Consider the following 27,900-nt stretch of genomic DNA (forward strand, 5'->3'; position numbering starts at 1 on the left):
TACACACAAAAAGCACTCTTGGATATTTCAGGTTTTATTATTTAATTTAGTTTTCTTGGAAAAAAGACAATAAGGCAAAAAAAAAAAATCCAAAAATAGAATTGCAGGAATATTCTCTCTCTTAACGCCTGCCAATATCCTATGCAAGGATGTGTCAGCCTCTACAAGCTGCAGAAAACAGGCTTCAGACAGGGACTGAGCAGCAAAGAGCGCAGAGACCCCACCCAAAACCCCTTTCCTTCCCACTGAGCAGCACTGTCCTTTGCTGCTGGGGATGGCAGGGTTCACGGCCTCATTTCTACCTGCCAGCAAGGTGATTCCACCCCACCCGCAAGCATCCCAGGGCAGGAACGCCGCCACCTCTTACCCCTTCAGTGGCTAAAGTTTGGAAGTTGAAAGAAAAACACAGAAAAGAAAAAGAAAAAATGAGGATAGGAAACACAGAAGGAAGGCACCTCATTGTGTGATCCTTAGCCAAGGGCAGGGGCTGCCTTATAGTCCACACATACACATACACACACACGCACCCCCCTCCCCCGAGCGTTGGCTTGGCTAGGGCAGCCTCTGTGCCCTTGTCCACTTCAACACAGCGGCAGCACCTCTGTCAACCTTAGGATCCAGCTTTGGCAGCTGAGAGCAGAGCTGTCCCAAGGCCAGTTTGGGGAGTTCTTGCAGCCTCATTTCACAGCGGAATCCATGGACACCTGGCTTGTGCCTGCACAGTGAGGAGCCTGATGCCAGTGAGCTCCAGCTCTGCATCAGATAGTGTTTTTTAAAATTTTATTTTAAAGAAGGCAAGGCAAGCAAACCATTGTTGACTGTCACGCTTTCTGCAGAGCGTCTCCCTGGATCCGGTGGCAGTGGAGGGGGACAGCTGGGGGCAAGTGTTACAAAATGGGGTCTGCAGGATAGGAGGTATAGGAGGGGAAAAACCAGAACAAAAATTATATCTCTTTTTTTTCTCACTCTCTTTCTCTCTCTACATATATATAATATACATATAAACAGGTGCGCATTAAGCCAGAGGTTGCTTTAGGCAGAGGGGAGGCTGTGTCCTGCATCGCCGCTTTCCACCCAAGTGTATGTGGGGAAAATCTGAAGCCTGCTATGGGGAAGGGAGAACAAGTAAGTTTTATTTCCTACCATCGTATGAACAGCTGGTGATGTCACAAAGGCGGGTTCCGCTGAAACCAGAGCTACCTGCACCCACCCGCTGCCACCACCCTGCGCCCGCTTCTCTAGGGCACAATTAGTTGCTTTGCCACCTGTGTGAACAAAGAGACAGTGGCTCCTGGAGAGAACTGGCATCCACCTATCATCCTCCTGCCCACCCGATGTTTCAGAAACTTCTCCTGTAGGTAGAGTGCCACACAGGGCTTGGGAAGGAGGAAAAAGAGAGCAACCCTTATGGTCAAAAGGTCCCTGTATCTTCCCCAGCTATTCTCTTGGTGCATACATTCAAGGTCTTGACTACGGGCCCCTATCTGGAAGTAGAAAGGGAGGGCAATCCATGTAAGCACGGTGTTGCTCCCCCTCTTCCTCCCCAAACGTGGGGGGCTGTGAGCAGAACAATACTCTCTTTTGGGTGGAGAAATGGAGGGCACAGTCCTCTATTTCTACTTGTCCCCAGCCATCCAGGAATCCAGACACCAACTTCAGTTTCAATCAGCTAAGGCAACCCAGCCAATCACCACTGCTGGATTCTGCTTTGGGTGATTGATTCAAAACAAGTGATTGGTTAAGACAGACAGATTCGGTGAGGAAAGCACTAGGCAGGAAGTCACATGATCAGCCGCTCCCCCTCCATCCTTCTTCCACTACCCTCTTCTTTCCCCTCCATCCTCGTTAATAGTCCTGCTGCTTCCAGCTCAGAAGATGTCAGGGCACATGCTCCAGTCCTGTTTGTCTTTGCTCTCCCAGTAGCCTCCCCTGTACACATGGGACACCTCCTTGGTGTCAGGATCCTTCTTCCGCTCAAACCACAATGCTTTGTAGGGATCATAAGGAGTTCCTGCAGGGGAGGAAGGAAGGGGCAGCAGAGGAGGGGGAGAGGGAGGGAGGGAGAATTCTCAAATTAACAACAACAAATGGCATTTGGCTGGCATTTTTGCTGGGAAGTCACTGCTGTGCTTTTCCCTTAGCGAGGGGCCATAGTTCAGTGATGGAGCAACTCTTGATATGTCCTCTGCGCTTGGAAGTTTGGAAGGCAAGGTGTGGCAGCCCAGGAGAGGGCCTTCTCTGTGGCAACCCCTAAACTGTGGAATTCCCTCTCCGCAGAACTGCACCTGTTCTTTTGATTGCAAACTGTTTTAACTGATTTTAACATTGTGCTTTTTACCCGGCTGTACAACCCCCTCCCGGGACCTTATGCAGAAGAAAGAGCTGGCAAGAATCCCAATAAATAATCCCAATCATAAATAACGGCTTTGCAGTGCAAGGCCCCAGACTCAATCCCAGGCACCTCCAGCTAAAAAGGACCATAGGAAGCAGGGTCAGCAACATCCGCTCTGCCCAATATGCTGGAGAGGCATTGCCAGCCAAGAACAAACAAGACTCAGCTAGGAGGACCAACCACCTCACTGTACTTAGGCTGCTTCATATGTTCCTGTTGCCTTTTAAAAATCAGTGCGGGGTCAAGTTGGGCAAGCGCTTACCGTCCTCTGTTGCCTTCACGGCCTCAGCTTCACGTTTTTTGCGGGAGATGCGCTGCTTCTCCTCCAGGCGCTGCTTCTCTGCGTTGGCTTCATCCCAGCGCCCGTTCTCCATGAGTCGCTGGTCAGGCCGAAGCCTGCTGTCTGTGGGAGCAGTGCCACTTTCTGGGGCATTGAGAGTCAAAGCCAGCTCGGAGAAATAGTACATGTTCTCAGCGTTCTTCCTGCACCAAGGAAGGGCGGGGGGAGAGAGAACAAATTCAGATGGCAGAAAGGCTCCGAGTTGCACTGCAGTCTAAGTTCTGGTGTAGAAAGCGAGCTTAATCTTCCTCTTAGGGTGGCAGGAAAGATACGCACACATTATCTAAGACCCTAGGTCACCAACTCCTTTTCAAAGGGTCAGTATACTTGCACCCAGGGCTGTGTATTTCTTGTGACCATGCCACACAAACACAGAAGTCTGCAACCTGGAGGACTGTTTCCATTTCCTCTTAAATTAGGCTTGCATGTGTGGACAGTGTCTGATGGATAAGGGAGGAAAGGTGAGGCTGGATTTCCAGGCGCTTCAGTGTCCTCCATTCTTTAGCCCATGACTAGCAGAAAGCGTATTTCCCGTACCCCACAGGACCCACACACTTGCCATAATTTATACAGATCTCAACTCACTTTTTCTTGGGAGGAACACACACAGTACACAAAGTCATTGATGTTTACGAAGGCATGCTCTAAAAGCAACAACCATAACCATATTCTACCATCCACAAAAGCCAGTTGAGACAATAGTCATATTGGTTACGCAAAGGAGAGCATGGCCTTGCACCAGCTCCTCACGTGAGGAGTCAGGCTACCTCCCTTACTCACGGGAGTGGGTTCCTCTTCCACAGCATGACCCTGCTGTCCTCTGCTTCGTGCGCTCTCTGCCGGCTGTCGCCACCGTTCTCCAAACTGGTTGTCACCCTGAAACAGTCCATCTTCTCATCCCAGGTGCCCAGCAACACAAAGTGCACTCTTCCTGAGGGATCTAACACTTCTCCAGTAACCTGCCATAGAAAGGAGTTCAAGAAGGTCCAGCAAAGTTACGTACAAGCCCACCCAGGCGTCAGAATTGCATTACGGTCGCCCTATGGCTAACAAAGAAGCTGAAAATCACCCAGAGCTGTTCTCAAGAGCTGGTCTGCTAGGACTCCAGAGTGCAGGCGCAATATTCAAAGAACATTCTCTAGAGGTACTGGCTTAACTGCCTAGGTCACTGCTGTCCATGTGACCCTCTATCTTATGTAAAAGGCCCCTGTAAACAGGCCTTTCACCTCTCTCTGTTGTAGAGGGGCTGACATTGTTCTTGCCATCCCCACAGTAAAATGCTTTAGTACAACATCTCTTACCTTTCTGGCCACATCTCTTGAAAAGTAGCTATATGGAACAAACTTGAGAATACACTTCTCGCTAGTCTTATGGTTCAGAATTTCAATCTCACCAGACTGGAAAGAAGAAAAGGGAGGAATAAAGTCAAGCAGGTTCAGGACCATTTATGCAGTCCACTAAAATGGTTCTGCAACAGCTGAGCAGATCATCAAGAGTAGCAACTCAATGTTAAATATGGAAAATGGACCTCTAAAGTCCTGGCTATCAGAACTACCCTCCAAGCACACTTTGGGCTGCAATGCTGCCTTCACAGTCCCCACCACCACCACTTTTAACTCACCTGGTCTATCCATAATTTGCCGACTATGATGTTGTGCACTGTGGTGGTAACCTTCTTCCATGTGTAGTGATTGCCAGATGCATGAAAGATACAGTGGATGGTACCTAGAAATAAGAATGTGCTTAGGATGATTTTGCATTGATGCAGAATCCTTGCTAGGATGAAAAATACGTCAAAGTCTAGTGCACAACAGCATTTTGACTTGGCTCTGGTTGATCTAGGTACCAATCCCTGGTCAGCTAAGGATGACCTGATTGCCCCGTTCTCCACAAATGCCCATTTTATGAGCACCCAAGCTACGCACATGTTCTTAATACCCCTGAGGGGCACAAGGCAAGGGCGAATGTGCTAATGTATGCCCTAAAAGATGCTGTGCATATGAGACGCCCATCGTAAGTGGCCCAGCTATGTCTCCAGACAGCCTGACTCCAGGCTGGAGACCCTGGACTTTGGTAAAAGATGGGAAGCACAGATGGAATTCCATCTGTCAATGGGCACCATTAGCTTTCCATGTCCCTTTAAAACAGCAGGCACCTCAAGGCAAAGACTCACCAAGGGGCATAATTGAGAGGTATTTGCCACGGAACTTGCTGGTGATTTTAATTTCCTGACGAAGGGTCCAGCCGTGCTTGGAATCAGCATGATGGGCAGCAGCTGGAGGATGGTGGCTCACCTAGAGGGCAGGACAGAGAGAAGTTAAGGAAGAAGAGTGTATTCAGCAGGCGAGTCGCCAGGAATATGTAGAAGCAGGAAGAGCTGACAGCAGACATCCCCAGCAGATACTGTCTTGGGCCCTGAGCACACTGACTTGAAAGGAAGTGCTACTGAAACACAACAGAAGTTAATTTGCTTAAGACTGAAATGTATCTTCCATGCATCTGGAATCAATCAAGTATTCCAGCTCAGAGTCAGACAAGGGATGTGCCCTGCTCGTCACCTGCTCACAGATGGAACGGTAGCCGTTCTCCTCCAGCCGGTCTAGCTCAAATGTTTCCCCTAAGAGAGGGTTGAATGGCTTGCTAGTGCGGAAGACTGTGGTGGAGTAAGACGATACGGTAAATGCAGCCACATAGCAGAGCTGCTCCAGAGAGCTTTCACACTTGGCTGCCCGGTCCAACAGCTCGTGATATTCCAGGTCCTCTGTGAGGCGCTGCAGCATAGATAAGGGCTCGTTGAAGTTCACCTGGAGGAAGAAGCAGCAGATGTTAGGCAGGGCAGCCACTCTGGGGCAGAAGCATGCAAGGCAAGCCTGGATGCAGCAAGCACATTCCATGTTCATACAGAGTCTCATTTCACAGAGCTTGTTGGGTTATAGAGTTGTGGCTTCCCACCCCTTTTCCCCAGAGGACAGCAAGCCCCAGATCTTACTACTCAAGCTAGACTTAAGGGGACTCACTGGCATGGGAATCTTGGAGAGTTCCTTGCCAATACAGTTCTTCATGATGCTCCACAAGTTCAGGCTGTAATTTGGTTTGTGAGGAATTCGGGTTCTCTTCTCCTTCTTGGTGTCTTCCATAAACTGGTGTTTATACTTTGGGAGAGAAAGGAGACTAGTCAAGACAGGTGGGAAGGCATAAGCTGGACAGTGAATTCTATACAGTCTTGTAAAAGAGGTTCCCAATTTAACTATAAGCCTTGGGAAAAGTAAACAACTCTTCCATGACTTGAGCACCTTCATCTACGCAGAAAGAGGTTCTTAGCCATGCCCAGAATCACTAATCTCAGTGCAGTAAGACCTGTCCCAAATGGACAGAAACGTGGAACAAGGCAGAGCCTGTAGCCAACATTACCCCTGCTTTTCCAAGCCTTCAATAAGCTCCATCACAAAGTATGCCTCAAAGTATACTGAGCACTTGTAGGCTTACAGGAGAAGGACTAACGAGACCCATCAACCCTCCAGGTGGTGCTCTGCATCCCATCGTCCATGCAGATTGTGGCTCATTTAGGGGATACACTGCTGAGGTACTCCAGAAGCTTGCCGAGGACCCACTTGTTCCAGCTATCTCCCTCTTCAGGGTTCCAACAGCATCTGGTGAAAAATGTTGCTTCCCTCCCCCTCAGATCAAAGACATGAACTACCTGCTCATCGAGGCTGATTTCACTGCTAGCACCACTGATGTTGCTTCCTGTTCGTCTAAAGGAATTACAGAAAGACACACCATGAGAAAACTAGGATGTTCCAGTTGAAATAATGTGCTATCGGGGGGAAAATATGCACAGAGAACAGTGCTATCAAACACCAAACAGAGTATCTAGTTTGTCAGAGTTGGACAGCAAGTATAACAAGGGCCACCAATCTATGGATCTATCAATCTTTATTTATTAAGTTAAAAGGCAAAATAAAATTACTGAATGGTGCCCATGGACTACTTTTAAGGAGTCAGTGCAGTGTACTGATTTGCCAGGTCTCCTGTTCTACTTTCCTCATTACTATCCTGTCCCTTTACTAATTTAACCTGCAATTGCGGGTGGGGAATCACAGCAACTGTATGCTCTTACATTTAAATAACCTAGAAGCATGAATGAAGCATGAGACTGTTGTCTGGTGACAGCTGTACATGTTGTTTGGGTGTGTGACAGAAATCTATTATTTCCATTTCTCTCTCCTTTGAAGCTATGCACCGCTGGCTTGAGCCTGAAGTCACTGGCAGCCATACCCAACTAAATCACAGCAACAATGTGTTCCAGAAACATAAGCTGGCATGGAGCACAGTTGCCTAATTGCTGACAATGTAAGGTTGTCTGATCATGTTTCACCCACTCGGGAAAACAATGTTGTCTTAGCTGTCCTTGGGTGCAATTTCAGGTGCTAGTCTGGACCTTTAAAGAACAAAGTCAGTGGCAACTAACCTGTGCCCCTCCAGATGTTGCTGGACTCCCATCAGCCCCAGCCAGCATGGTCAACAGCCAGGAATGATGTGAGCTGTAGTCCAGAAACATCTGTAGGGTCACAAGTTAGACATCCCTGCACAAAGTAATTTGGATCCTGAATATCTCAGGGAGCTCTCAGTAAGAGTGGACAGCATTGACTTAGGTGGACTAATCACTTTTATTTCATATTCAAGAGATTTCCTCTCCACCTTTTCCTCCACCCTCTCCATTCTCTCTTCCTTTTTTTGTCCTTTGAAGGCTGAGGCAGCAAGATGCCCCAGTTCTATAAAACACACTTAACAGGGGAGTAACACACAGAACTGCTTTGGTATGTTGAATTTCACCCAGGCAGTTTGTCCCCCTCTAACCTATGGCACAGTCTATGGGAGTGGGAAAGCATCAAAGGTGAGGGAAACACCTCAGTAAATTCACAAGTTTGCCGTGCCAAAGGCTGATGGGTGCTAAGCTGTCAGCTGAATGGGAGAGGGGCGTCACTTACTTATGGCCCATGCTTTCAGGCATGGTGATGATCTCAGGAGCATCAAAGAACTCATTATCATCGTCTTCATCACTCATATCTCCCTTTGATGGGCAACATCGATCTGTAAGAGGAACACATGCTGATGTTATCTTTCTTGGTTTCAGTTAGTAGTACTTGATTCCAAATACTTTGGGACTTTGGGGCAAGCGTCCCACAACAGAAGCAATTTTGAGTAGGAACCCACAAAGGAAAGGGGAGTGGAGACTAGCAGAAGAGCTAGAGCTTGGCTGATAGAAGAGATGGAGGCCAAAGCCCTCGATTCCTACCTTTAGAAGAATCCATGCTGCCGGGGGCGTTGGCTGGTAGAACTGTCGCTCCGCGGAAGGCCCTTTCCAGGTGGTTGTGCTGCTTCGCCAGCTGCTCCAGGGTCTCCTCTAAACGGATGCGCTGGTCTCGCTCATACTGAAGGGACTTCTGCCACTTCTTGCTGTGCGTCTGGGCCAACATCAGGAAGTCTCGGCAAGCCTGTGGGGAGCACCAAAGCGAGGCGGCACTCACCACGCTGGTCTGTATGGGCCCCGGACACTCGGCTGGCCCAAATGTCACTCCAGCTGTGAGGCCAACACTTCTTGTCTTGCTGTGCTAGTCAAACGCCAACTCCTGCCTTCATATAGTTCCCCCCATGGTGCCACCGGGTGATCACTTTGCTCTGTAGCATTGTAGGGCTGGCCCCGATTCTGGCCCAGATCAAGCTGCACTGCGGCGCCTCTTGCTGCCCCTGCTCTTAAAGTGGTAAGTGGGTCCTCTTGTGGGTTAACAGGAACTGCTGGGGACAGGTGCCCTTTCAGGACACTTTGCTCTTAACTGCCCCTCCCACTCGGAGACCCAATAAGCATTCACCAGTCTCCTAGCAACTTCACCATGGACACTCACTGAACAGAGATGCTCAGAGAGACATGGGCAGGGACACTCGTCTGCTAGAAGCCCAACCAAATATTCCATGCAAAAGGCTGCAAACACACCCCCAGCAAATAAATCTGGGCAAATCACAAAATACTGAAAATGTGACTCCTGGACCTGCATGAATTAAACAGAAGCTGTTTAAATGTTACCCCTAGTTGATTAATTTGTCCTAAGTGCAAAATGGAGCAGTATTTACACAATAAAAAGGAAGGAAGGAGGAACTTCAACAACCAGTACTCAGGGGCAGGAAAGCTGAGACTGTGGTCTGTACAGGGGGCAAGGAAGGGTCAAAAGTGGGAAAACCTTCCCAGGCTCTGCTCTAAACTCAGAGACTTTAAGCGGACTGTTTTAGTTTGAGCATTTGGGATAAAATGCTGTAATTTAGTATCTGTCCAGAAGGTTTTGTGGAAAAACACACACTTAAAAAGGCAAAAAAAAAAAAAAAAAAAAGAATGCTAGGAAATTTGCCTGTCTGATAAGATGTTCTGCATATCTGGCAATGGAAATGCATCAATACAAATCTTGCATCCTTGCTTAAGGCAGCAAAATGAACAGACATGTATGGAATACTGTATTTACTCGAATGTAGCGAACACCTTTTTCGGCCAAATTATGTAGTGAAAATTAGGGTGTGCTTTAGATTTGATGGTGCATTTACATTTGCCAGCAAATACTTTTCTCATTTCAAGGTTTTGAAAACGGAGGTGCGCATTAGATTCAATTGCACATTAGATTCACGTAAATATGGTATTAATGTTGGTCAAAGAAAGGTAAGACTTTCAGACCAAGTAATCCTTTGCTCCTAAATATATACCAAAACAGGTCTTGCCTTCTTTTTGACTTCCTTTTGAACCCACCTAGAGGTTTGCTATATATCTGAGGGGCAAAGGTGGTTAACAACAGAATTTATAGAATGTAGTTCCTATTAAAATTCTTGAGTAATCCACAGTGGTAGGCTTTTGTGGTATAAAACTGTCCATGCTTAGTTAAAAACTTTCTGTTTAAAAGCTATTGTGATGTCATTCCATCTTCAAAGAAGTGTATTCCAGGTTTGTATTTAACAACTTCTGGTAGCCATAGGCAACCAGGAATTCCACACTGGCAAGGAAGTGCACAGAATTCCATGCAAACCAGTAAGTGGGCTGGTGGAGAAGGGATGGATTGTTCTGATCCTGGTATATACCCAGCAAGGAAGCATAGCCCACTAGCTTCTTAGCTGGCTAGTAAACAATTTTGCTAGTTGGTAATTCTTGTTGACATATGTCTAAGGCTGTCATATTCCCACTTTAAGGGAGGGCTTCACCTAGTGGTCAGCTTCATTGTTACAGTTCGCCAGTTGCTTCAAAAACACCAATGATAGCATCTACTTGCCTGAGCAGAACAAGCTATAGCTTTTCTAGGAATGAATTACAGACCTTTGGGACAATTTAGAGGTCTTCTTCATATTTCTGGAGTGTTTGCATAAATCTCTTGCTTTACTGTTTACTGTTTGCCCCAGGGTTGTACCATGCCCTGGTCAAAACAGAAATCCTTCCCTGACACTTGAACCATACAATGGTTGACCTGCAAAGGTGGGCGGTGAATTAGACTGTCACCTGAATTAAGCAAGGAAGGTGCACACTTATGTAAATCCCAGGAACATGGGATGCAGAAGGAAGGCATGCAATACTGGCAGCTACCAGAGTTGAGTCCCAAGATAAACCCGTCTGCAATAGTCTCAACTGCATTAAAGTCATCCCAGAGTACAGAGTTGAGGAGCAACAGTAGACCGGAGTTTACCAATAGGACGCTCTCAGTTTTGATACTGTGAGACATTAGATGGTACTTTGCTCAAGTGAACTGGTAACTACTGGAAACTGGAGAGAGGAGCAAGTTTAAGGACCAAGAACAATACTACACAAAGTGCAACCGCATGTAGCTGTTTGTTCCACTGTGCTCAGTTGAGCTCTCCCCCACAGAATTGTAGCTCAGAGCCTTTCTGCGATTCTGACTGCTCAGGGATCTCTTGCCCTCTTAGAGACACTTCTGGATAGACTGCTGCCACTGAGGCTCAGGTGGCCTCGGTGGCATGGAGTGCCTCCCATCAGCTTCAGCTGGTGGCCCAGCTATGCCTCCATAAGGAACAGCCTAACTTCTGTTGTCTATGCTGCTCCGGTAACCTCCAGGTTAAATTACTGCAATGCATTACAAATGGGGCTGTCTTTGAACATGGTTCGGGAAATGCAGATGGTGCAGAATTCAATGGCCCAGTTGCTCACTGGGCAAGATGGTCTGCGCACATCACACCAATCCTGGCCTGACTGCACTGGCTACCGATTTAGTTTCCGACCCCAATTCAAAGTGCTGGTTTTGACTTATAAAGCCTTATGTAGCTCAGGACCCCAATGCCTCCAGGACCACCTCTCCCTATATGAAAGAACCCAGACCCTGCAATTGTCATCTGAGGAGGTTCTTCATGGGCCTTTTCAGTGGTGGCTCCTTGCTTGTGGAATGCTCGCCTGGCACCTTCATTATGTATCTTTAGGCAGTACGCAAAAACATTCCCTTTTTGTCAGACCTATGGCTTTTTTGCATGGGTGAGATATTTTAATTTAGTTTTTTAAATAGAATATTAAAAAGACTTTTTAAAAATGCTGGTTTAATGCATGTATGTGTTTGCTCAAAATACTTTAAGTCGCATTGAGTTGCTGTGGCAAAAAAGCAACTAATAAATAATATTTATAATAATAACAAACCCTTGCAAAGTCCTCAAAGGCTGGCCTGATGGCAACCCCCAGTAGATGGGAAACAAAGCTACATCTGTGCTGCCACGGGTCCTGGTGATCAAGTCCACAAAATCTCAGCATCCTATGGCCCTCAGCCCTTAATTCTTCTGAAGGCTTTCTCTCTACACTTCTCCTTTCTGGTTTGCTCCCCGATTTTAAAAATCTGATTTGATGTTCTGTTTATGGATTACAATTCCCATCACGTCCTTTTCTTATACTGAGTCATGCCTTCAATGCAATTCTTTCGACTGGCCACAGTGTGGCCACACTGGGCTAAGAAAGCACAGCCAACTAACTACAGGGGATTCAGGACGAGCAGAGGCTTATATATTTTGCTAAAATGGGTGATGTCACAGACGGCTTATAAATCCAAAACCCACCAGATCATCTCTCTCTTCTCAAAAGAGGGAAATGCTGCAGCGGCTCTGAAAGTTCTACGATTAAAGCCTGCAGAGCCAATGATCTGGCAAGCACCCAGCGGCCCCCTTCCCGCCGGCCGGCCGGCTCAGAGCCAGAGCGCCTGGCAGCAGACACTTACATTGATCATGGCATTGGACGTGATGCGGAAGAGGGTGGCGCGCTCGTTGACCTGCTTGATCTTCTCGTTGCTCTCGGCAGGCAGCTTGAGGGTCTCCAGTTCGCTGAGCGAGCGCTGCAAGGCCGTCCCGTGCTTGGCAATCAGGTCGTTGCAGGTGCTGAGATCCTCCACCTTGCTAGAGAGGGTGCGTAGGGTGTTCTGCAGTTCCGTCTTGTCTGTCTGAGACACTGATTCTTCATCACCCGACTCGTCTGTGGGGGAAAGGCTGCAGCTGTTAACACCTTCAAGGCAAGGCTCACCCCAGAAGCAGATGCATTTCCAGGTCCTCCTTTATTCTCAGCACTGGCGCCTATCTTCAGGGGACTAAAGGGAGCCTGTTTCCTCTCCCCACCCCCACCCCCCACCATTATGTGATCCCTTTCCATAGTCCAGTGAAGATACTGGCCAATGTTGGGGCTGCAGGTAGCTAACAGGGAAATCTCTCTTGCCAGTTCAATGGTTTGTTGAAGCAAAGGACAGGATTTCTAATCCCACCCCTCCATTTTAGCAAGGAACTAAGATGTAAATGGTGGTACTACAGATATTATTGATTTCAGGGTTGGTGGTGTTTTGTTTTTTAAAAATCATTTTCTGAGTATACAGACAAAGCAGTGGAATCAAAGCAGAAATCAAACTTGCAGTGATAAAAAACAATAATCCCAAAGCTAATTGGGAGCAATAAAGACAGTATAAATATTCAAAGGGTAAAGATCATTGGGAACCTCTGAAAAGTAACAGCCTTAAGGTCTGATTTCATTATCTGTGCTCCTTAAAGCAGAAGTGAGAAATATATTGGCAAAACCAAGTATCCCACGCCTACTGTATGCAACACCTCCTAGTTGCAAGCCATGAGTCTATTTATAAGAGTTGTGATGTTTAAACACATTTCTCCACACTGCTAGATCATGCCATTTCTCTGGAAAGTCTTACATTGTTTGGAGCCCAATCTCTTGTGTAACTTTCCTCCCTCCAACAGTGGGTTTATAATGTTAGGAATGCTCTGGCGAGTGTGTGGGTATAGGTCTTTCTCTTGCAATACCAGAACTCAAGGTTACCCTGTGAAACCGACTGGTGGTAAGTTCAAGACAGACAAAAGAAAAGCAGCTGTGTCTCTTGAAGTAGTTAACATATGGAATTCAAACACCGTAAGCAACCATTAAATAAAAATGGCCCCTTGTTTTTCTTTGAAAAAGATTGGACAAAATGAATTTAGAATGTGTCTTTTAGGTATTATTAGCAATGATACTTAAATGGAACTCGCATGCTTAGTAGCAAGATGTTGGAGATAAACAACAGAAGACCCATCTCTCTCTCTCTTTTTTGTGGGGTGGGGGTACACTGGAGAAAGACCATCACTTTTCACGCCCCGTTTGTGAACTTTCAGAGGCATATGGCAGGCTGCTCTTAAAATGAGGAACTAGATGGACTTTTGGTCCGACTCAGCAAGACACGTCCTTACATTCTAGTGATTAAAAAACACACACAAATGGTTGGCTCACTCTTGTGCCTCGTCACTACCAACAAGTAATGAGTCCCAAAGTAGAATGATAAGGAACTTACAAAAAACTATCCGATCGGATGGGGGAATGTCTGCTGCAAGCAATCAAGAGAAATACTATTCAACAATGAGACATGAAGTCGCTGAGGGGAAGAGTAAATGAGAGCACAGTATCTAGATGGTAACATTTTGAGTGTCAACATAGCAGATAAATTAGATAGATATGCAAACAGAGAGAGAGAGAGCAGGTATTAACATTTGGGAGTCGGAGTTTCAGTATCATAAGCTTGAAATCTCGTGCTGTGGATAATGACGATGCACACAAATAAATGCCTCTCTCTCCCGTTATTTCTTTAGCTTTAGGTTTAAAAGGGGGTGGGGGACTGGGATACTGAAAATTCAACAGAGCTAAGAAGGACTAATATTGGAAACTCTGATGCCTAAGTCACAACACAATCTAATGTTACTGGGCAAAGGACATTTTGTTTTGAAAACACTGAAGAAATTCTTTCTGGTAAAGCTGCCAGATACCTCTTCTTTTTCTTTAGAATTCTATGAAAATAAAACAAACCCCCCATCAGTAGCTGGTGGCACATTTTCCACTTCTTTCCCCTTCTACACAGAGCAAATATGTCCTACGGAGAAGAGACAAACACGTTTGAGACACCAGATGGGGGGACCCAGGAGTCGAAGGACCAAAACTCCTGCAATTCAATGCATGATTTATTCAATAAAAAAATGGACATTGGGCACTTGCTTTTGACACTTATTATACCTAATCAGATACACCAGCTACTGACAGATGCTTTAGCTCAGGAGCCACCAGATTATAATGTGAGGCTCAGCTGATTGGGTAATGTGCAAAGCAGATTTGGTACTGACTGCTAAAATGCACTTTTGGTTTGGGAAACAGAAAGCTAACCATTCTGAAAAGCCTGATGCTTAAAAATATAGCCACATTTTCCAGAGGCCTCATGCTATAAACCACAATGGCCCCAAGTGGCCTATTTCCTTGGTATGTCACACACACAAGGCAAAGGACACCGAGCAATTTGTATGAGTAACAAACATTTGGTGTTTGGCAGAAAACCTTGCCCCAAGGAGTTGGAGCTCTAAATAGGATGGAACAGGACAAACTGGAAGAGATGCGCCCTCATGTTAACCCCATGGCCTAGAATAGACTAGGAATTGTTCTCTGCAGGTATTTTAGCCTATATGCGTTTCACAGGTGAGGCTACCTACCAAGGGTGGCCCAAAATCACAAACAAACAAGCAGGGTAGGATGAGGAGAACAGAAGACTCAGCTACTTCCTGTTTGCCCCAGTGCTATTAGCCAACACCAAATCTGCTCAGAAGATCTCATTTCTCCATTTGTCATATTGATTTTCCTGGGTGTCTCCCTCCACAATAAGCTCTCTTGAGTTTCTCAGCGCTCACCCACACCCACCTCCTGCTTCATTTGCACTGCCCTGAACACACCCTTTACCTGATTCTGCCAGCATCTTGACAGCTTTGGCCTTGGCCAGCTCTAGAGCTGTGACCCAGCGCTGCCTCTCAACCTCTGAGTTGGCCTTCAGGTGGTAGGTCTGTGCCCCTCCGTTGGAAATGATGAAGTTGCAGGAGTCCTCCACTGTGATGTTAGCCGTGGCCAGGTTGATGGTTCCACGGCAGGTGTGTCGCATCTCTGCCTTCGATCTGCCGGAAGGACAAAGTAGGAGGGCGGTCACCAGGGCATGAAGAAGCACAAGCTTCAGAGGTCTAATCTCAAGACGCAGAATAATGAGACAAGGGCACCACATTTGGGAACAGGCAGCAAGTGAGAGTCCTAGGTATCTGTCCTTTCCAAGGCAATAGGGAATGATGGGTCAACAGCTACAAGGAAGAAACACTACTGTGTTTCCCTGACTGGTATGTAAACTGTCTGCTGCTATTCCCACATGTAGGTAGCTGTCTGAGAATGTCCACCACAGCAGATTGCAGAATGGGAGCCACCGGATGCCATGAGATTCAAATAATAAAAAAGGCAGATGTCTAGTTCTTGGAACAATGGAAGTCAGCTAGAGGGGATGGGGCAGAAATGTGCAGGTGGGATTTTTTTTCAAAATGAGAAGATTGAGAACAGGAAGGGGATTGGCTGGAAACTTATGTGGACTTCGATAGTAGCAGAACTTCTTCTGTCTAGTGCAACTACCAATAAGAATTCTATTGTCTCGCATTTCTGATCCTTTCAACATACTTCTAGCGTACAGGCACACCCTAAACTTCACACAACCACTAGTCATCCTTTGTGCAGCACTGTTTTGATTTGCAAACGTTTTGGATGTGCTTTAGCTCTCTTGACAACCTGGTGAGGCAGCAATTTCCAGAAGGGCAGCAAAGACAAATACTCCTTTTGGTGAGGCAGGTGAATAATACTTTATGGATGGAAAAGAAACTAGCAACTTGGCTAATGAGTCCATGGCGGAAATGGATTATGGAGACCTTAGTTTGACTCATTTAGGAGGCATATTAGTTTTCTTTGTGTAGGCTTGTTGATGGTCCATGGAGGAACATGAAAATCAAGTGCAGACTGAGGTACTAAAGTCCAGGAACAGTTTTACCAGAGGGCTATTTGTCCAGAGCTGCCTCCTGCTTTGGACCGTATTAGCTGGGTTTCCAAGTCCTACCCCGTTTTCCCAAAATGATGCAGTGGTACCTTGGTTCTCAAATGCCCTGGTACTCAAACAGCTTGGAACCCAAACACTACAAACCCAGAAGTAAGTGTTCTTGTTTGTGAACTTTTTTCAGAAGTCAAACATGCTCTGTTTTGAGTGCCACATTCCATTTGAGTGTTACGCTGAGGTCTGTCTGTTTTTGGTATTTATTTTGCGTTTTTGCTTCTGCGGCTCTTTTTTGTTTGTTTTTGTGACTATTTGGAACCCAGTTCAGCTACTGACTGATTGTGACTGCAGCACATTATTTATTGCTTTCATTTTATGAATCAATGGTCTCGTTAGATAGTAAAATTCATGTTAAATTGTTGTTTTAGGGTTTGTTTTCCAAAGTGTGGAATGGATTAATCTATTTTGCATTACTTTCTAAGGGAAGCGCACCTTGGTTCTGAAACGCTTTAGTTTTGGAACGGACTTCCGAAACGGATTAAGTTTGAGAACCAAGGTACCACTGTATAACCAAACTGTCATTTGTCCAATGTATGGCAATCAGATACAGTCTGCACAAAGTTGTAAGCATCCTGTCACTTGCGTTGACTAATCATTAAACTGACGTGCTGAAAGTTAGTGAGCAAGTTATTTGCCACTCACTTTCTCAAATGCTTGGCAATACTGCACAACCCAAATAGAAGTTGTTTCCCCACTTTACAAAATATGTAAAGTGATTCCCTGACTGGGATGACCCCCTTGAGTGGGGCAGAAGGGAAGGGAAAAGTCTCCTCTCTGTTACCGTGATCACTAGTGGCAGGCATTTCTATTAATAGTGCAATCTCTTGAACTTTGCAGAGCGTCCTGATAATTTCAACAAGCTGGCCGTCCCAGCCACACACGCAAGAGCGGACAGGCCAGATGGTGGGGGATTTTACATTCAATATTGGGACTCGGCCAGACTTGTAGGAGTTTGGGGGCGTTAAAGCCAGAACTGGACGCAGACCAATGCATCTAAACTCAGAGAAAATGCTGGATTCTCAAGAAGCACATTTACAAGATAAGGGTGTGCATGCGTGCATGCGTTTGTGCACCAGAGTCCTTCCCAAGCTACAAGAATCTTGTCTACATGCTCATTAATGCAATGCACATACACAAACATATGAATATTTATATTATGGTTTCATTCACTGATGGGTGTTTTAGATAGTGTAATGGTAATTCCACAACACAGAAAAATTGTTTGTGATTCCTTCAAATGTCCAGAAATTGGGCATTTTTACCCTCTCCCTCAAAACACAGGGAGAGATCTGTCTCAACACCAAACAATGAAATGAAATATTGGGCTGAAGGAATTACGGGGATAGACAGAATTTACAGCAGCATCCAGAAAAACCAAGTTTGATATTGGGTCTACATGTAACCTATTGAACTTGAGCCACTCTACAATGGAAAACAGTAATATATCTATTATAGATATTATTATAGGTACAATTATTAAAGATATCATTATCTTTTATAGATATTATTCAACAGAGCAGACGCACTGCTCTGTTGAGTGTGCTATTTCAAGGGATCTACTCAGAGTAAAAGTTAAGTTGATTACCACCCAGCCGATTCATTTGCACATCTGTATACAGTATATGTGTATCACATATCCTCAAGACACAGGCCTACAGGGAATTCCAGAGCTTGCCAGGAAGTCTCATGGATGGGAGCCCAGTGTGGATAAGGCAGTTGGAATGCAAAAGGCCTCCAGACAGCCAGGCCACCATTCATTTCAGTCCCCAATTTTCTCAGCATTCCCTCTGCCCAAGGCTGCGCTTACAGCTTTCCCAGTTTTGCAGAAATGACTAAGTATACATTCCGCCTACCTTAAGGCTCGCCAAATCCCTCCCCACTCTCAGCCCAAGACAAGAACAAAGTTCCCTATGTATTGACCTGGTACAAGACAGAGCCATCTCCTTTCCACTGCAAGGCTGAGTAGCACATAGGCAACAACAATGCACACACACAGCCTGCTTGGGGCTGGCACAGAGAAACTGCCAGAATGCTTCATCGCAGAGGCCCCGAGTTTACTGCTTCCTCCTAAAGCTTGGACAGAGGGTAACTTGGCATTCCTTCCTTCCAGCAGGCTGAGTCCACTGGGGAAATATGAGCCTGGCTTGCCAGCTATTCTTATCCTCCAGAGTCCAGTTACTTTATGAATAATACAGACCAAACTACGGGAGAGGGGCTAACAAGTCAGCCATCTCTGCCTGAGTAAGGCATGGCTCCCTCAAAATATAGGCCTTTAAATTAAATGTTCACTGGCTAAAAGCCAGGATGTCTACACAGGGGCAAATTCCCAAAGAAGTGGCACAGGGTGATTTTAATACCTTTGGCTAGATTTGGTGTGAGGAGAGCAAGGGTCTGCACTAACAATGCAGGCTTGATGTCATTCAAAGATGAGTAGACAACACACTGAGGGAGGCATTAATAAGAAGGGGCTGCAGACAGTCATCCATAGTATGTTTGTCTGGAGGCAGCAGACCCCGAATCTCAGCACCAAGAATCCCATGGCATTCCCCTGACAGTAGCCAGTATTCCTGGATACTGGCTATTTTAGTCTTCCTTGGATGTTTGTATAAAACATTCCTTCCTATAGGATCGCTAAAGCCACCCTCCTTGCCACCCTCACAAAATATGGATCAGGAGATAAGTAGAGCACAACAAATAGCCCAAGTGAACATCACTATTGCAAGTACTTTCCCAAAACCTCATCAGAAGGGACTCAGTGTCTCATTAGGACATTCTTATAGTAGAGGGCAGATGAGACTCATAGGGAAAAGACAAAGGTCACCCGACTACCTGTGCCTACAGCACTGCACGGCTGATGTTGTGATACATTCAACCAATCAGTAAATATGTCATCTATCCAGGCACGTCAGAGAGAAATTGTATGTAAAGTAGGCCAGGATCTGGTGGGGTAGCAATAACTCTGGAAAGGGACATGTCTCCACTACAAATTTAAATTGGTTTAACTATCACAATTCCTAACCAAGGATTCCTGGAAGTTAAGGTTGTGTCCAGAGGTGCCACCTTCCAAAGTACATTGAGGGGGCCTGATGCAACGTCCTGACATCGCTCGTGCCCAGCTCTGTGTTCAGCCTCAACAATGGGGGCCTCGGCCCCCTCAAAAAAGCTACAGTTCAAAATCCTTTGCAGGAAAACGTGAAAGCTAACTCAAACTATATTGCAGAGGTGCCTCGGCTCAGTGTACCTGAAGGAGCATTTCCACCCTCATCATTCTGCCCGGACACTGAGGTCCAGCTCCGAGGGCGTTCTGGTGGTTCCCTCACTGCAAGAATTGCGGTTACAGGGAACCAGGCAGAGGGCCTTGTCGGTAGCGGCTCCCACCCTGTGGAACGCCCTTCCACCAGATGTCAAGGAAATAAACAACTATCTGACTTTTAGAAGACATCTGAAGGCAGTCTTGTTTGGGGAAGTTTTTAATGTTTGATATTTTATTGTGTTTTTAATATCCTGTTGGAAGCTGCCCAGAGTGGCTGGGGGGGGCCCTGGCCGGATGGGCGTAGTATATGTAATAAATTATTATTATTATTACTAAGTTAGAGACTAACTCTCTTATGTTTCTGAGGAGCATACAATTCACAACAGAAAGGAAGACAAAACTGGCCATGTATTAGATATGCATAATTTACTGTTTACTATCAGTCAGAACCCAAAGCATCACCCTCATAATCCTTCTTAAACATGGAAGTGACAATAGGTTATGTATGGCCCATTAACACAGGACAACCCAAACCTGGCAAAAGCATAGGATATTAACTGCAACACCTTGATATATGTGTCACACCATCACATATATAAGCAAAAAGCACCATCTTTTCTTTTTCACCTGCGGGTTTCTAAACCACCCCATGGATCTAATAAGACTAATAAGACCCCATTCCAAAGTCTATAACATCCAATTTAAATGATCAAGAATAAGAGCCTCAGTTTGGCTGTACTGATTTAAATCAGTATTGCCATTTTTAAATGTATGCATTTCCTGAACAAGCAAGTGTACTGATCTATTGGGTAGTAACTAAACAGAACCTTTGTACAACATAGGATCAACCAAAACCTTTGATCCCGAAGCCAACATGTCTTTTGCACTGCAGAATTATATCTGTTCAGAGAGAAAAAAAGATTTCTGCTTGGCTTTCTCTGTTCACATGCCAGATCACTTACCTGAAGACTAAAGGCTGCAATCTCTATGTAGATTTACTTGAGATTAAATTCCACTAAACACAATGGGCACTTACTTCTGAACAGACATACAGTGGTACCTTGGTTTAAGAACAGTCCGGTTTAAGAACGATTTGGTTTACAAACTCCGCAAAACCAGAAATAGTGTCTTGGTTTGAGAACTTTACCTCGGTCTAAGAATGGAATCCGAACGGTGGAAGGACACCGGTGGCGAGAGCCTCGTTAGGGAAAGTGCACCTTGGTTTAAGAATGGTTTTGGTTTAAGAACGGACTTCAGGAACGGATTAAGTTCGTAAACCGAGGTACCACTGTACATAGGTTTGGATTTTAATGCTGTAATCCTACTCATGCTTATTTGGAAGCAGGTCCCATTGAATAAAGTGAGATTTCCTTCCAAATAAACATGCGTACAGTTGAGCTATAATGGTGTCCGGAACTTTCCAGGAGCAAGAGCTGGTACTTAGCGGACAAAACAGCGTTTCTCCCTGCATTAGGAAGAAATAATATCCATGCTGCTTCCTTAGTAAAGCCCTAAACATCAACATTTAACTGAACATGCCACAGGACTCATGATGTTGGGAGGGTGCAAAACAGTACAATCCAACCAGTCAGGGTTCTGAATATTTGTGGTGTTATACAGGATGACATTTCCTAGATCCTCATGCATTGGATAACTGGTCTCCAATACCAACAGGAAGACACAGCAATGTATCACGTTTACTGCTTGATCCCTGATGTTGAATAATTTTCTAATAGACCTTGTTTTTGCATAGAAAAGCAAGCTGCAAATCAGAGGGCTTAATAGATGGCCATGATGAAGTTTTAGAGATTATGTGTAAGCATTCACTTGCTTGTTCGTACGGGCGCCTCTCAACTTACACAGGGGTTACGTTCTGCGGATAGTGCATAAAGCCAAAATCGCATATGGTCAAAACACATTGGGTTCAATGGTGGGTGGGATTGCCAAAGTATTTTTCCCCAAACACCTGCCCTTCTCCGCTATATATGCCAGGCATGTCCAACAGGTAGATCGTGATCTACCGGTAGATCACTGGACGTCTGCAGTAGATCACTGGCTCCCCAAAAAGAAGCTGAACAACTGTGGCTCCCCTAAAAAAAGCTCAACATTTTACCTCCTCCCTGAAAAAACTCAACAACTTTAACCCGAATCTCCAAAAAGGGGGTAGGTTCCTGCCAGTTTTTAACTCTGTGACTAGATCGCAGTCTCTTGGGAGTTGGCCACCCCTGATACAGTGGTACCTCGGGTTACATACGCTTCAGGTTACACACTCCACTAACCTAGAAATAGTGCTTCAGGTTAAGAACTTTGCTTCAGGATAAGAACAGAAATCGGGCTCCAGCAGCGTGGCGGCAGCAGGAGGCCCCATTAGCTAAAGTGGTGCTTCAGGTTAAGAACAGTTTCAGGCCCCTTCAGGGGCCTAGAAGAGACCTAAGGGCCTCGGACATTAGAACACCAGATTGATGGACTGGATGTATTGGACAGAAAGGACTGACACAATCCGAAACCAGGAAGAAGGGACCGCTGGATAAAAATTAGAGATACAAAGGAAATTTTTTTTGTTTTGTTTGTTAATTTTGGAATCAGTGTAATATAAATATTAGGGAATATGCTGGAAAGGAACTAAATTGGCTTTAGTAGAAATGATTTAAGGAATATGTATGAATATGATGTAAACTTTGAAATTTTAAGATTTTTAAGATAAGATAAGGTTAAAGAGATTAAGGTAAATTGAATAACAGATAATATTAAAAGATAGAAAGCTTATGTTGAATCAACAAATAAGATAGATTGTTAAGATTAATTATTTAAATTAAAATTGAGAAACATGGGAAGAATTTGCTGGAATAACAATTTAAACTAGAATACAAAAAGGGAGGTGTGAGGAGGTTCAAGAAATAAGCAGATGAAAAGTTGTAATCTGAGATTTGTATTTTTTTTTCTTTTTTGTTTTTTCTTTATGTTTTATTTTTTAGCTGTATTTTTTCTTGTTTTTCTTGTCTCTTTTTTTGTGTTTATGTAAAATTTGAATAAATATCTTTTTTTTTTTTTAAAAAAAAGAACAGTTTCAGGTTAAGTATGGACCTCCGGAACGAATTAAGTACTTAACCCGAGGCACCACTGAATATACAGTCATACATTAGAACCCGAACAGAATCCATTCCAGAAGTCCGTTCAACTTCCAAAACATTCAGAAACCAAAGTGTGGCTTCTGATTGGCTGCAGGAAGCACCTGCAGCCAATCAAAAGTCACGGAATCCGCACCGGACATTCGGCTTCCAAAAATAGTTTGCAAACTGGAACAGTCACTTCTGGGTTTGTGGCGTTCAGGAGCCAAAACGTTCGAGAACTACGATGTTTGAAAACCAAGATACAACTGTATATATATTTATGTATATATCATGTAAACCTGCATGTGCACAATTTAAATGTGTGCTCAGTTAAGATTTTCTTTAAAATCCAGTTGCTTTAAAAGAGAAACACTATAAATTAAATATTAAAAAGAAAAAAATGATTTGGCAATATCCAACAGCAGTCATATTTAAGAGAAGACCCATTGAAACATTGGGTCTACTCAAAATTCAAAGTAGTTGGATTTTTCTTCTCCATTTTTAGCTGCTCTGAGCTTCAGGTTTCCAATTATGGGCTCTCTGATGTTCCTCAGCTGCCTGGTCTAAAGGCATTTATGACATACTATGTGATACCAGAACAGATAAGCTAGTGGCAGCCAGAAAAGCCATAAACCCCAATGTGTGTATCGGAGCAGATTAACCAACAAGATGTCACTGGTCAAAGAGGACAATGAAATAAGTTGCAAGGTCAGAGGACAAGATTTAATGGGTGAATGAGTACACAGTCTATTAGTGAATGAGAACACAGTTCAGATGGGCCCTTAGCTAGTTATGAGTGAAGAACAAACATTTTCCTAAACTTGGGCGAATAATCTTTCCTGTAACCCACTAGTGAAAAGGGGCTCTTTCTCTGTCAAACTGGTTACCACCATATTAGTCTGTTGTAACATACACATCAAAGTCTTTTGGCTACTTAAAGACTAATGGATTTATTACAACCTTGCATTTTGCAACAAGGACTTCCATGCAGGGTAAGTGAACAGGTTGGTGGAAGAAGGAAATGTGCTACTCCTTCTTCACTAACCTGCTGCATTTCATGCTGGCCACAAACGAAGGGGTTTCTGTCCCTCTTGGTAGAAGGTTGTGTGTGTGTGTGTGTGTGTACACATACCTGCTAAGATGCTACTAGTCTATTTTTCCATGCTGGCCATGGAGGAGCAGCTTCTAGCCTCTTAGCAGGCATTTAACAGGCTGATTCATTATGGCAAAAGCTTTCAAGGTTGGAGTCCTGATGCATTTGACAAAGTGGACTCTGATCTACGAAACCTTATGCAACAATAAATTTGTTGCTTTTAAGGTGCCACAAGACTCCTTATTACTATCTGACCACACTCTTTATTCCCTTTACTACTGCACCTTCAAGGTCTGTTTCTGAAAATGCATACTTTTAGTTCAAAATGTTAAGTTAACAGAGGCCCCACAAAAAATGTGCAAGGGGAAAGATGTCCAAGGAGCCTCATTCGCACTCCAGACTTAACAGCAATGCAAAAGAACATCAACAGAGAAGAAAAGATGCATATGGCATAGTAAAGCAACACCTGCTACACAGCTAATTATTACAGGACACTGGATTAGGCTCCACCCACCTGTCAACCTTGACCCACAAGAGGTGGGGAAAATAACAATCTGGCTCACTGGCCAAATCTAGCTCTCCACCCATGGATTAGGGCTGCTATCCTTGGATGCAAGTGTCATTGACTATAATGAGAGCAAACATGTGTAAGATTGGAAGCCCAGATTCCAGAAACACTTCTCATTATTCCATATCTCCATTCACCCTCCCACTACTTAGATTTCCCTTCTCTTTAGGAAATAACACAGCTGACGAGCAAAGCAGGGGCAAAAATGAGAACCTGAGCTCTCTCCCTAAAAATCTCAGAGGCATTCTATTACGTTAGTTTCAACATACTTTTGATTAGCAAGGTAGCTGGAATAATAGTTTTTCTCCAGAAGTTCTGTTTGATATGCTGCTTGACAATCCTCCTGTTTTATGAGTGGAATACAATTAGTTGAAGTAAGCACAACAGGGGCAAGCTTGGGCAGTATGTATGGAGATCCTGGGCTGCCCAGACAACAAAACCCTCCTCTTAGCCTCACTGCTGTGGTCCAAAGGTAAGCAGAGCAGTATGTTTGGCACCAGCTGGGCTGCAATTGTTTGAAGTGATTTGTCTAATTCACAAATAAATGTTCATTTAACATGCAGAAGTAGCTGGAATAGGAATGCACATACAGTTTGGAAGAAGGTAGGTGAAAACTGCTGGGGCTTTACTATTCATCAGTGATATGGAGTAACATTTATGTGAAAACACAAGGGTGGCGCAGACATACAACACAGCACTGAAAGCTATGAAGGGTTGCTTAGAGAGACAGGCAACATATAATGCTAAGTATTTGTTTCTGCATTTGCAGAAGACTCATGAAGAAACTGAATCATTTGAAGAAAAGTTTTGAAGCACGGATGGTTTGGGAACTCACAGTTTAAGTAAGTAACTCAAGGTAGGTTTTGTCATAAGTAAAAGGCCTCATTGTTTGGTTTCGTTACATTTGTAACACAGCCTTCCTTTATGGAGTACAGCAGCCCCCCCCCCCAACTTGGCCCTCCATATGTTTTTTGGGACTACAACTCCCATCATCCCTAGTTAACAGGACCAGTGGTCAGGGATGATGGGAACTGTAGTCCCAAAACATATGAAGGGCCAAGTTTGGGGGTGCCTGGAGTACAGGGTTATCCTAATTTTTTTCACAATGAGGATGATTAAGTTGAGAGTTAAGTTACTTGCCCCAGGCTACTTGTTGAGCTCCACAGCCAAGCAGGAATTTGAACATAGCTCTCAATCCTAACAACGGAAGGATGCATAGGACAAATACAGTTTATGTGCAGCTTCTAACCTGTTGGGAAGCATTTCTCTCCTAACCAAGGAATGTTAGAAGCAGTGATTTCAGAAAAGCTATTTCTATTCCCAGCTTACATGGCCACACAGCTAACATTGCCTGTGATAGTTACCTTTGCCAAATCTGCCACACCCAGAACACAGGTCTTTTGGAAAAATGGCTTGTGACCATCATAGAATTATATCAACAGGCCTACATTTTTTGCATTTCTTTTTAAGTATCAAGTACTGTACACCAAAATACATCACAGAGGATGTATCTCTCAGACTGTGTGTTGCCTGTGCCATTGGTTGCAACAGAGAATCAAAAAGATGTGGCCCAGTGATGCTGCCAAGGATGTGGAGGAGGAGGAGGGTGTCTTAGAACACTTTTGGCTTTTCTGCTGGCTGGCATAAAGGGAAGGAGAAAGCCGCAGAATGTCGCAGGTGTGGAGAAAGGGGAAATAATGTGGCTACCACCACCCTCATCTTCATGTCAGAATGCAGTACAGTGGTACCTCGGATTAAGAACCTAATTCGTTCTGGAGGTCCGTTCTTAACCTTAAGTACCACTTTAGCTAATGGGGCCTCCTGCTGCTGCTGCCAGAGCATGATTTCTGTTCTCATCCTGAAGCAAAGTTCTTAACCCGAGTTACTATTTCTGAGTTAGTGGAGTCTGTAACCCGAGGTACCACTGTACATGCCATGCATATCTGAGGTGGGGGTAGGAATGTAAGGCAGAATAGCTGAGGGGAGCCTCAGAGGTGTGGAAGCCCCCCTGATGCTTCTCAAGACGTGGCTAAGCCATGACACCCTCATGCCACGTGGCAGGGAAGTGGCTGCTCCACACAGAGGAGGCTGCTGCTGCTGCTCCTGCCACGCAGGCTTGGCCAGGGGGAGGAATGCCCAACCGGGTGCAGACCGGCCAAAGGGAAAGAGGGTCACAGGCCTTGGGAGGCGCCCTGGGTGTGACCGGAGCAGGAAAGGCAGGGCCGGCAGACGGGGCGTGGCCTCACCTGTAGTAGCTCAGGAGCCCGTTGCTCAGCACGAACCAGCGCCGCTGATACCCTTTGATGTAATTGGTCCATTTGAAAAGCCAGCCCTCGCGGGCTGACCCGGAAGTGGAGCTGGTGGACCCGGAAGCGGAAGTAGAGCTCCCCCCTGGAGTGCCTGTCACCCCCCCTGGGGCCGGTCCCCCAGGGCCCAGGGTGCCTCCTCCGCCGCCAGGCCCGGGAGAGGGTAGCGGGGGCGCTGGGCCGGGCCCACAGGTCGCTCCTGGGACGGAGGCGATGGGGCCGCCCGCTCCGCCAGGCGTCGTCGCTGGGCCGGGTCCCGCCGCTCGTAACTCCGACATGGCACCGCGCAGCACCGCCGCCGCCTTCGCGAGCCCCAAACTGCCTCGGCCAACGAGAGACCAGGAACCGCCGGAGGCTGAGCGCCTCCCTCCTTCTTGGCTTCTCCCTCCCCCCCAAACGATGCGCGTCGCGCCGTCACCCAACCCTCCCCATTAGCAGCGACGCCCACTCCAGGGGCCGGAGTCCCGCTTGGCACCGCCTCTGCGGCTGCTACTGGTCCAAATATGCCCAGGGGGCGTGGCTTGAAGCTGCATTGGCCGGTGAGGCGGCGTCGTTCGCTTCCCAATAGGCTTCTTTCTCGCCGCTCCTATTGGCCTCTTCTCTTGTCCTTTGCAGGTAAAAACCAGTAAGCAGCTCATGGAGGGGGGGCGTTGCAAAGACGCTATCTCTGACGTCATCGTGGAACGGGAGCTCTGTTGGTTAGATGGCGAATGACATTTGAGAGCCAACGGTAATGGGCGCCTGTGAAGACGACGAGCCAGAGCTCCAGACCCAATGCCATTTGCACCCTAGCAGCCCAGTCCTGTGCCTGTTTACCAGGACACAGGTCTACCGAGTTCCAGGGGCGCGCATAAGATTCCAGCTTCACTTAAGGTTCCGGCCCCAAATTACCTGCCAACTCCGTTTTAAGAACTTAACTTTCAAGCAAATGTATTTAGGTCTTATTCCTCCAAAAATTGGCTTAGGTAGGAGCTCAAATATGTGGCTGCAAAAACTTATACCTTATGGGGATAATCCTGCCGGCATTGGGCTAACAGGACCAGCTCCCTTATGGATCAGTAGGAATAAAATGGTGAGTTTTTGGTAAAGGAAAGTGGGGGGCCCCAAGGATTTCTTGAGGGTGGTGCTTTTTACACAATCTAGAGTTAGGGATAACCACGATTGCTTAAGACATCAAATTATTCAGGGTGGTGGACCACAGATTGTGAAGAGTTCCAGACAGATTGCTCCAAACTCTGTGACTGGGTATTGAAATGGCCAGTGTGATGAAGTCTTAAGCTGGCAGTGACAATTGTTGCGCTTTATCCTCCTGAACAGATTGCCAAAACCTTGAGAGAGAAACTGCTGGGTTGCTCCATCTTTCCATTTTATTATTTGTTTTAAGTTATTTCAAATGGTTACC

General features: G+C 45.6%; 1 protein-coding gene and 2 long non-coding RNA genes across 3 annotated transcripts; 1 reads left to right on the forward strand and 2 right to left on the reverse strand.

Moving 5' to 3' along the window:
- Positions 1-18: 18 nt before the first annotated feature.
- Positions 19-27,003, reverse strand: OSBP (oxysterol binding protein). The gene is made up of 14 exons (XM_083620291.1): positions 26,439-27,003; positions 14,995-15,203; positions 11,972-12,222; positions 8,032-8,230; positions 7,724-7,826; positions 6,433-6,487; positions 5,750-5,884; positions 5,291-5,536; positions 4,906-5,026; positions 4,354-4,457; positions 4,034-4,129; positions 3,513-3,691; positions 2,655-2,875; positions 19-2,011 (listed from the first exon to the last, which is right to left on the reverse strand). Exons 1-14 carry the CDS (start codon positions 26,774-26,776, stop codon positions 1,869-1,871), a joined length of 2,400 nt encoding a protein of 799 aa, XP_083476417.1. The 5' UTR covers positions 26,777-27,003; the 3' UTR covers positions 19-1,868.
- On the reverse strand, positions 16,379-23,866 carry LOC310746276. Its single transcript, XR_014540565.1, has 2 exons — positions 22,540-23,866; positions 16,379-21,646 (listed from the first exon to the last, which is right to left on the reverse strand). It is a non-coding gene; the product is annotated as an uncharacterized lncRNA (long non-coding RNA).
- On the forward strand, positions 23,877-27,690 carry LOC310746012. Its single transcript, XR_014540472.1, has 2 exons — positions 23,877-25,034; positions 27,114-27,690. It is a non-coding gene; the product is annotated as an uncharacterized lncRNA (long non-coding RNA).
- Positions 27,691-27,900: the final 210 nt, after the last annotated feature.

This window comes from Podarcis filfolensis (genome assembly GCF_964270895.1).
Source record: "Podarcis filfolensis genome assembly, chromosome: 1".
Taxonomy (NCBI): Eukaryota; Metazoa; Chordata; class Lepidosauria; order Squamata; family Lacertidae; genus Podarcis; species Podarcis filfolensis.

Bases quoted from the DNA above. Each gene is read 5' to 3' on its own strand.
- OSBP (XM_083620291.1), bottom strand. From the start codon at position 26,776: ATGTCGGAGTTACGAGCGGCGGGACCCGGCCCAGCGACGACGCCTGGC. The intron at 15,204-26,438 runs GTGAGGCCACGC...TCCTTCCGGCAG, and splicing joins GGGCTCCTGAGCTACTACAG to ATCGAAGGCAGAGATGCGAC. The intron at 5,537-5,749 runs GTGAGTCCCCTT...TTCTTCCTCCAG, and splicing joins TCTCCAAGATTCCCATGCCA to GTGAACTTCAACGAGCCCTT.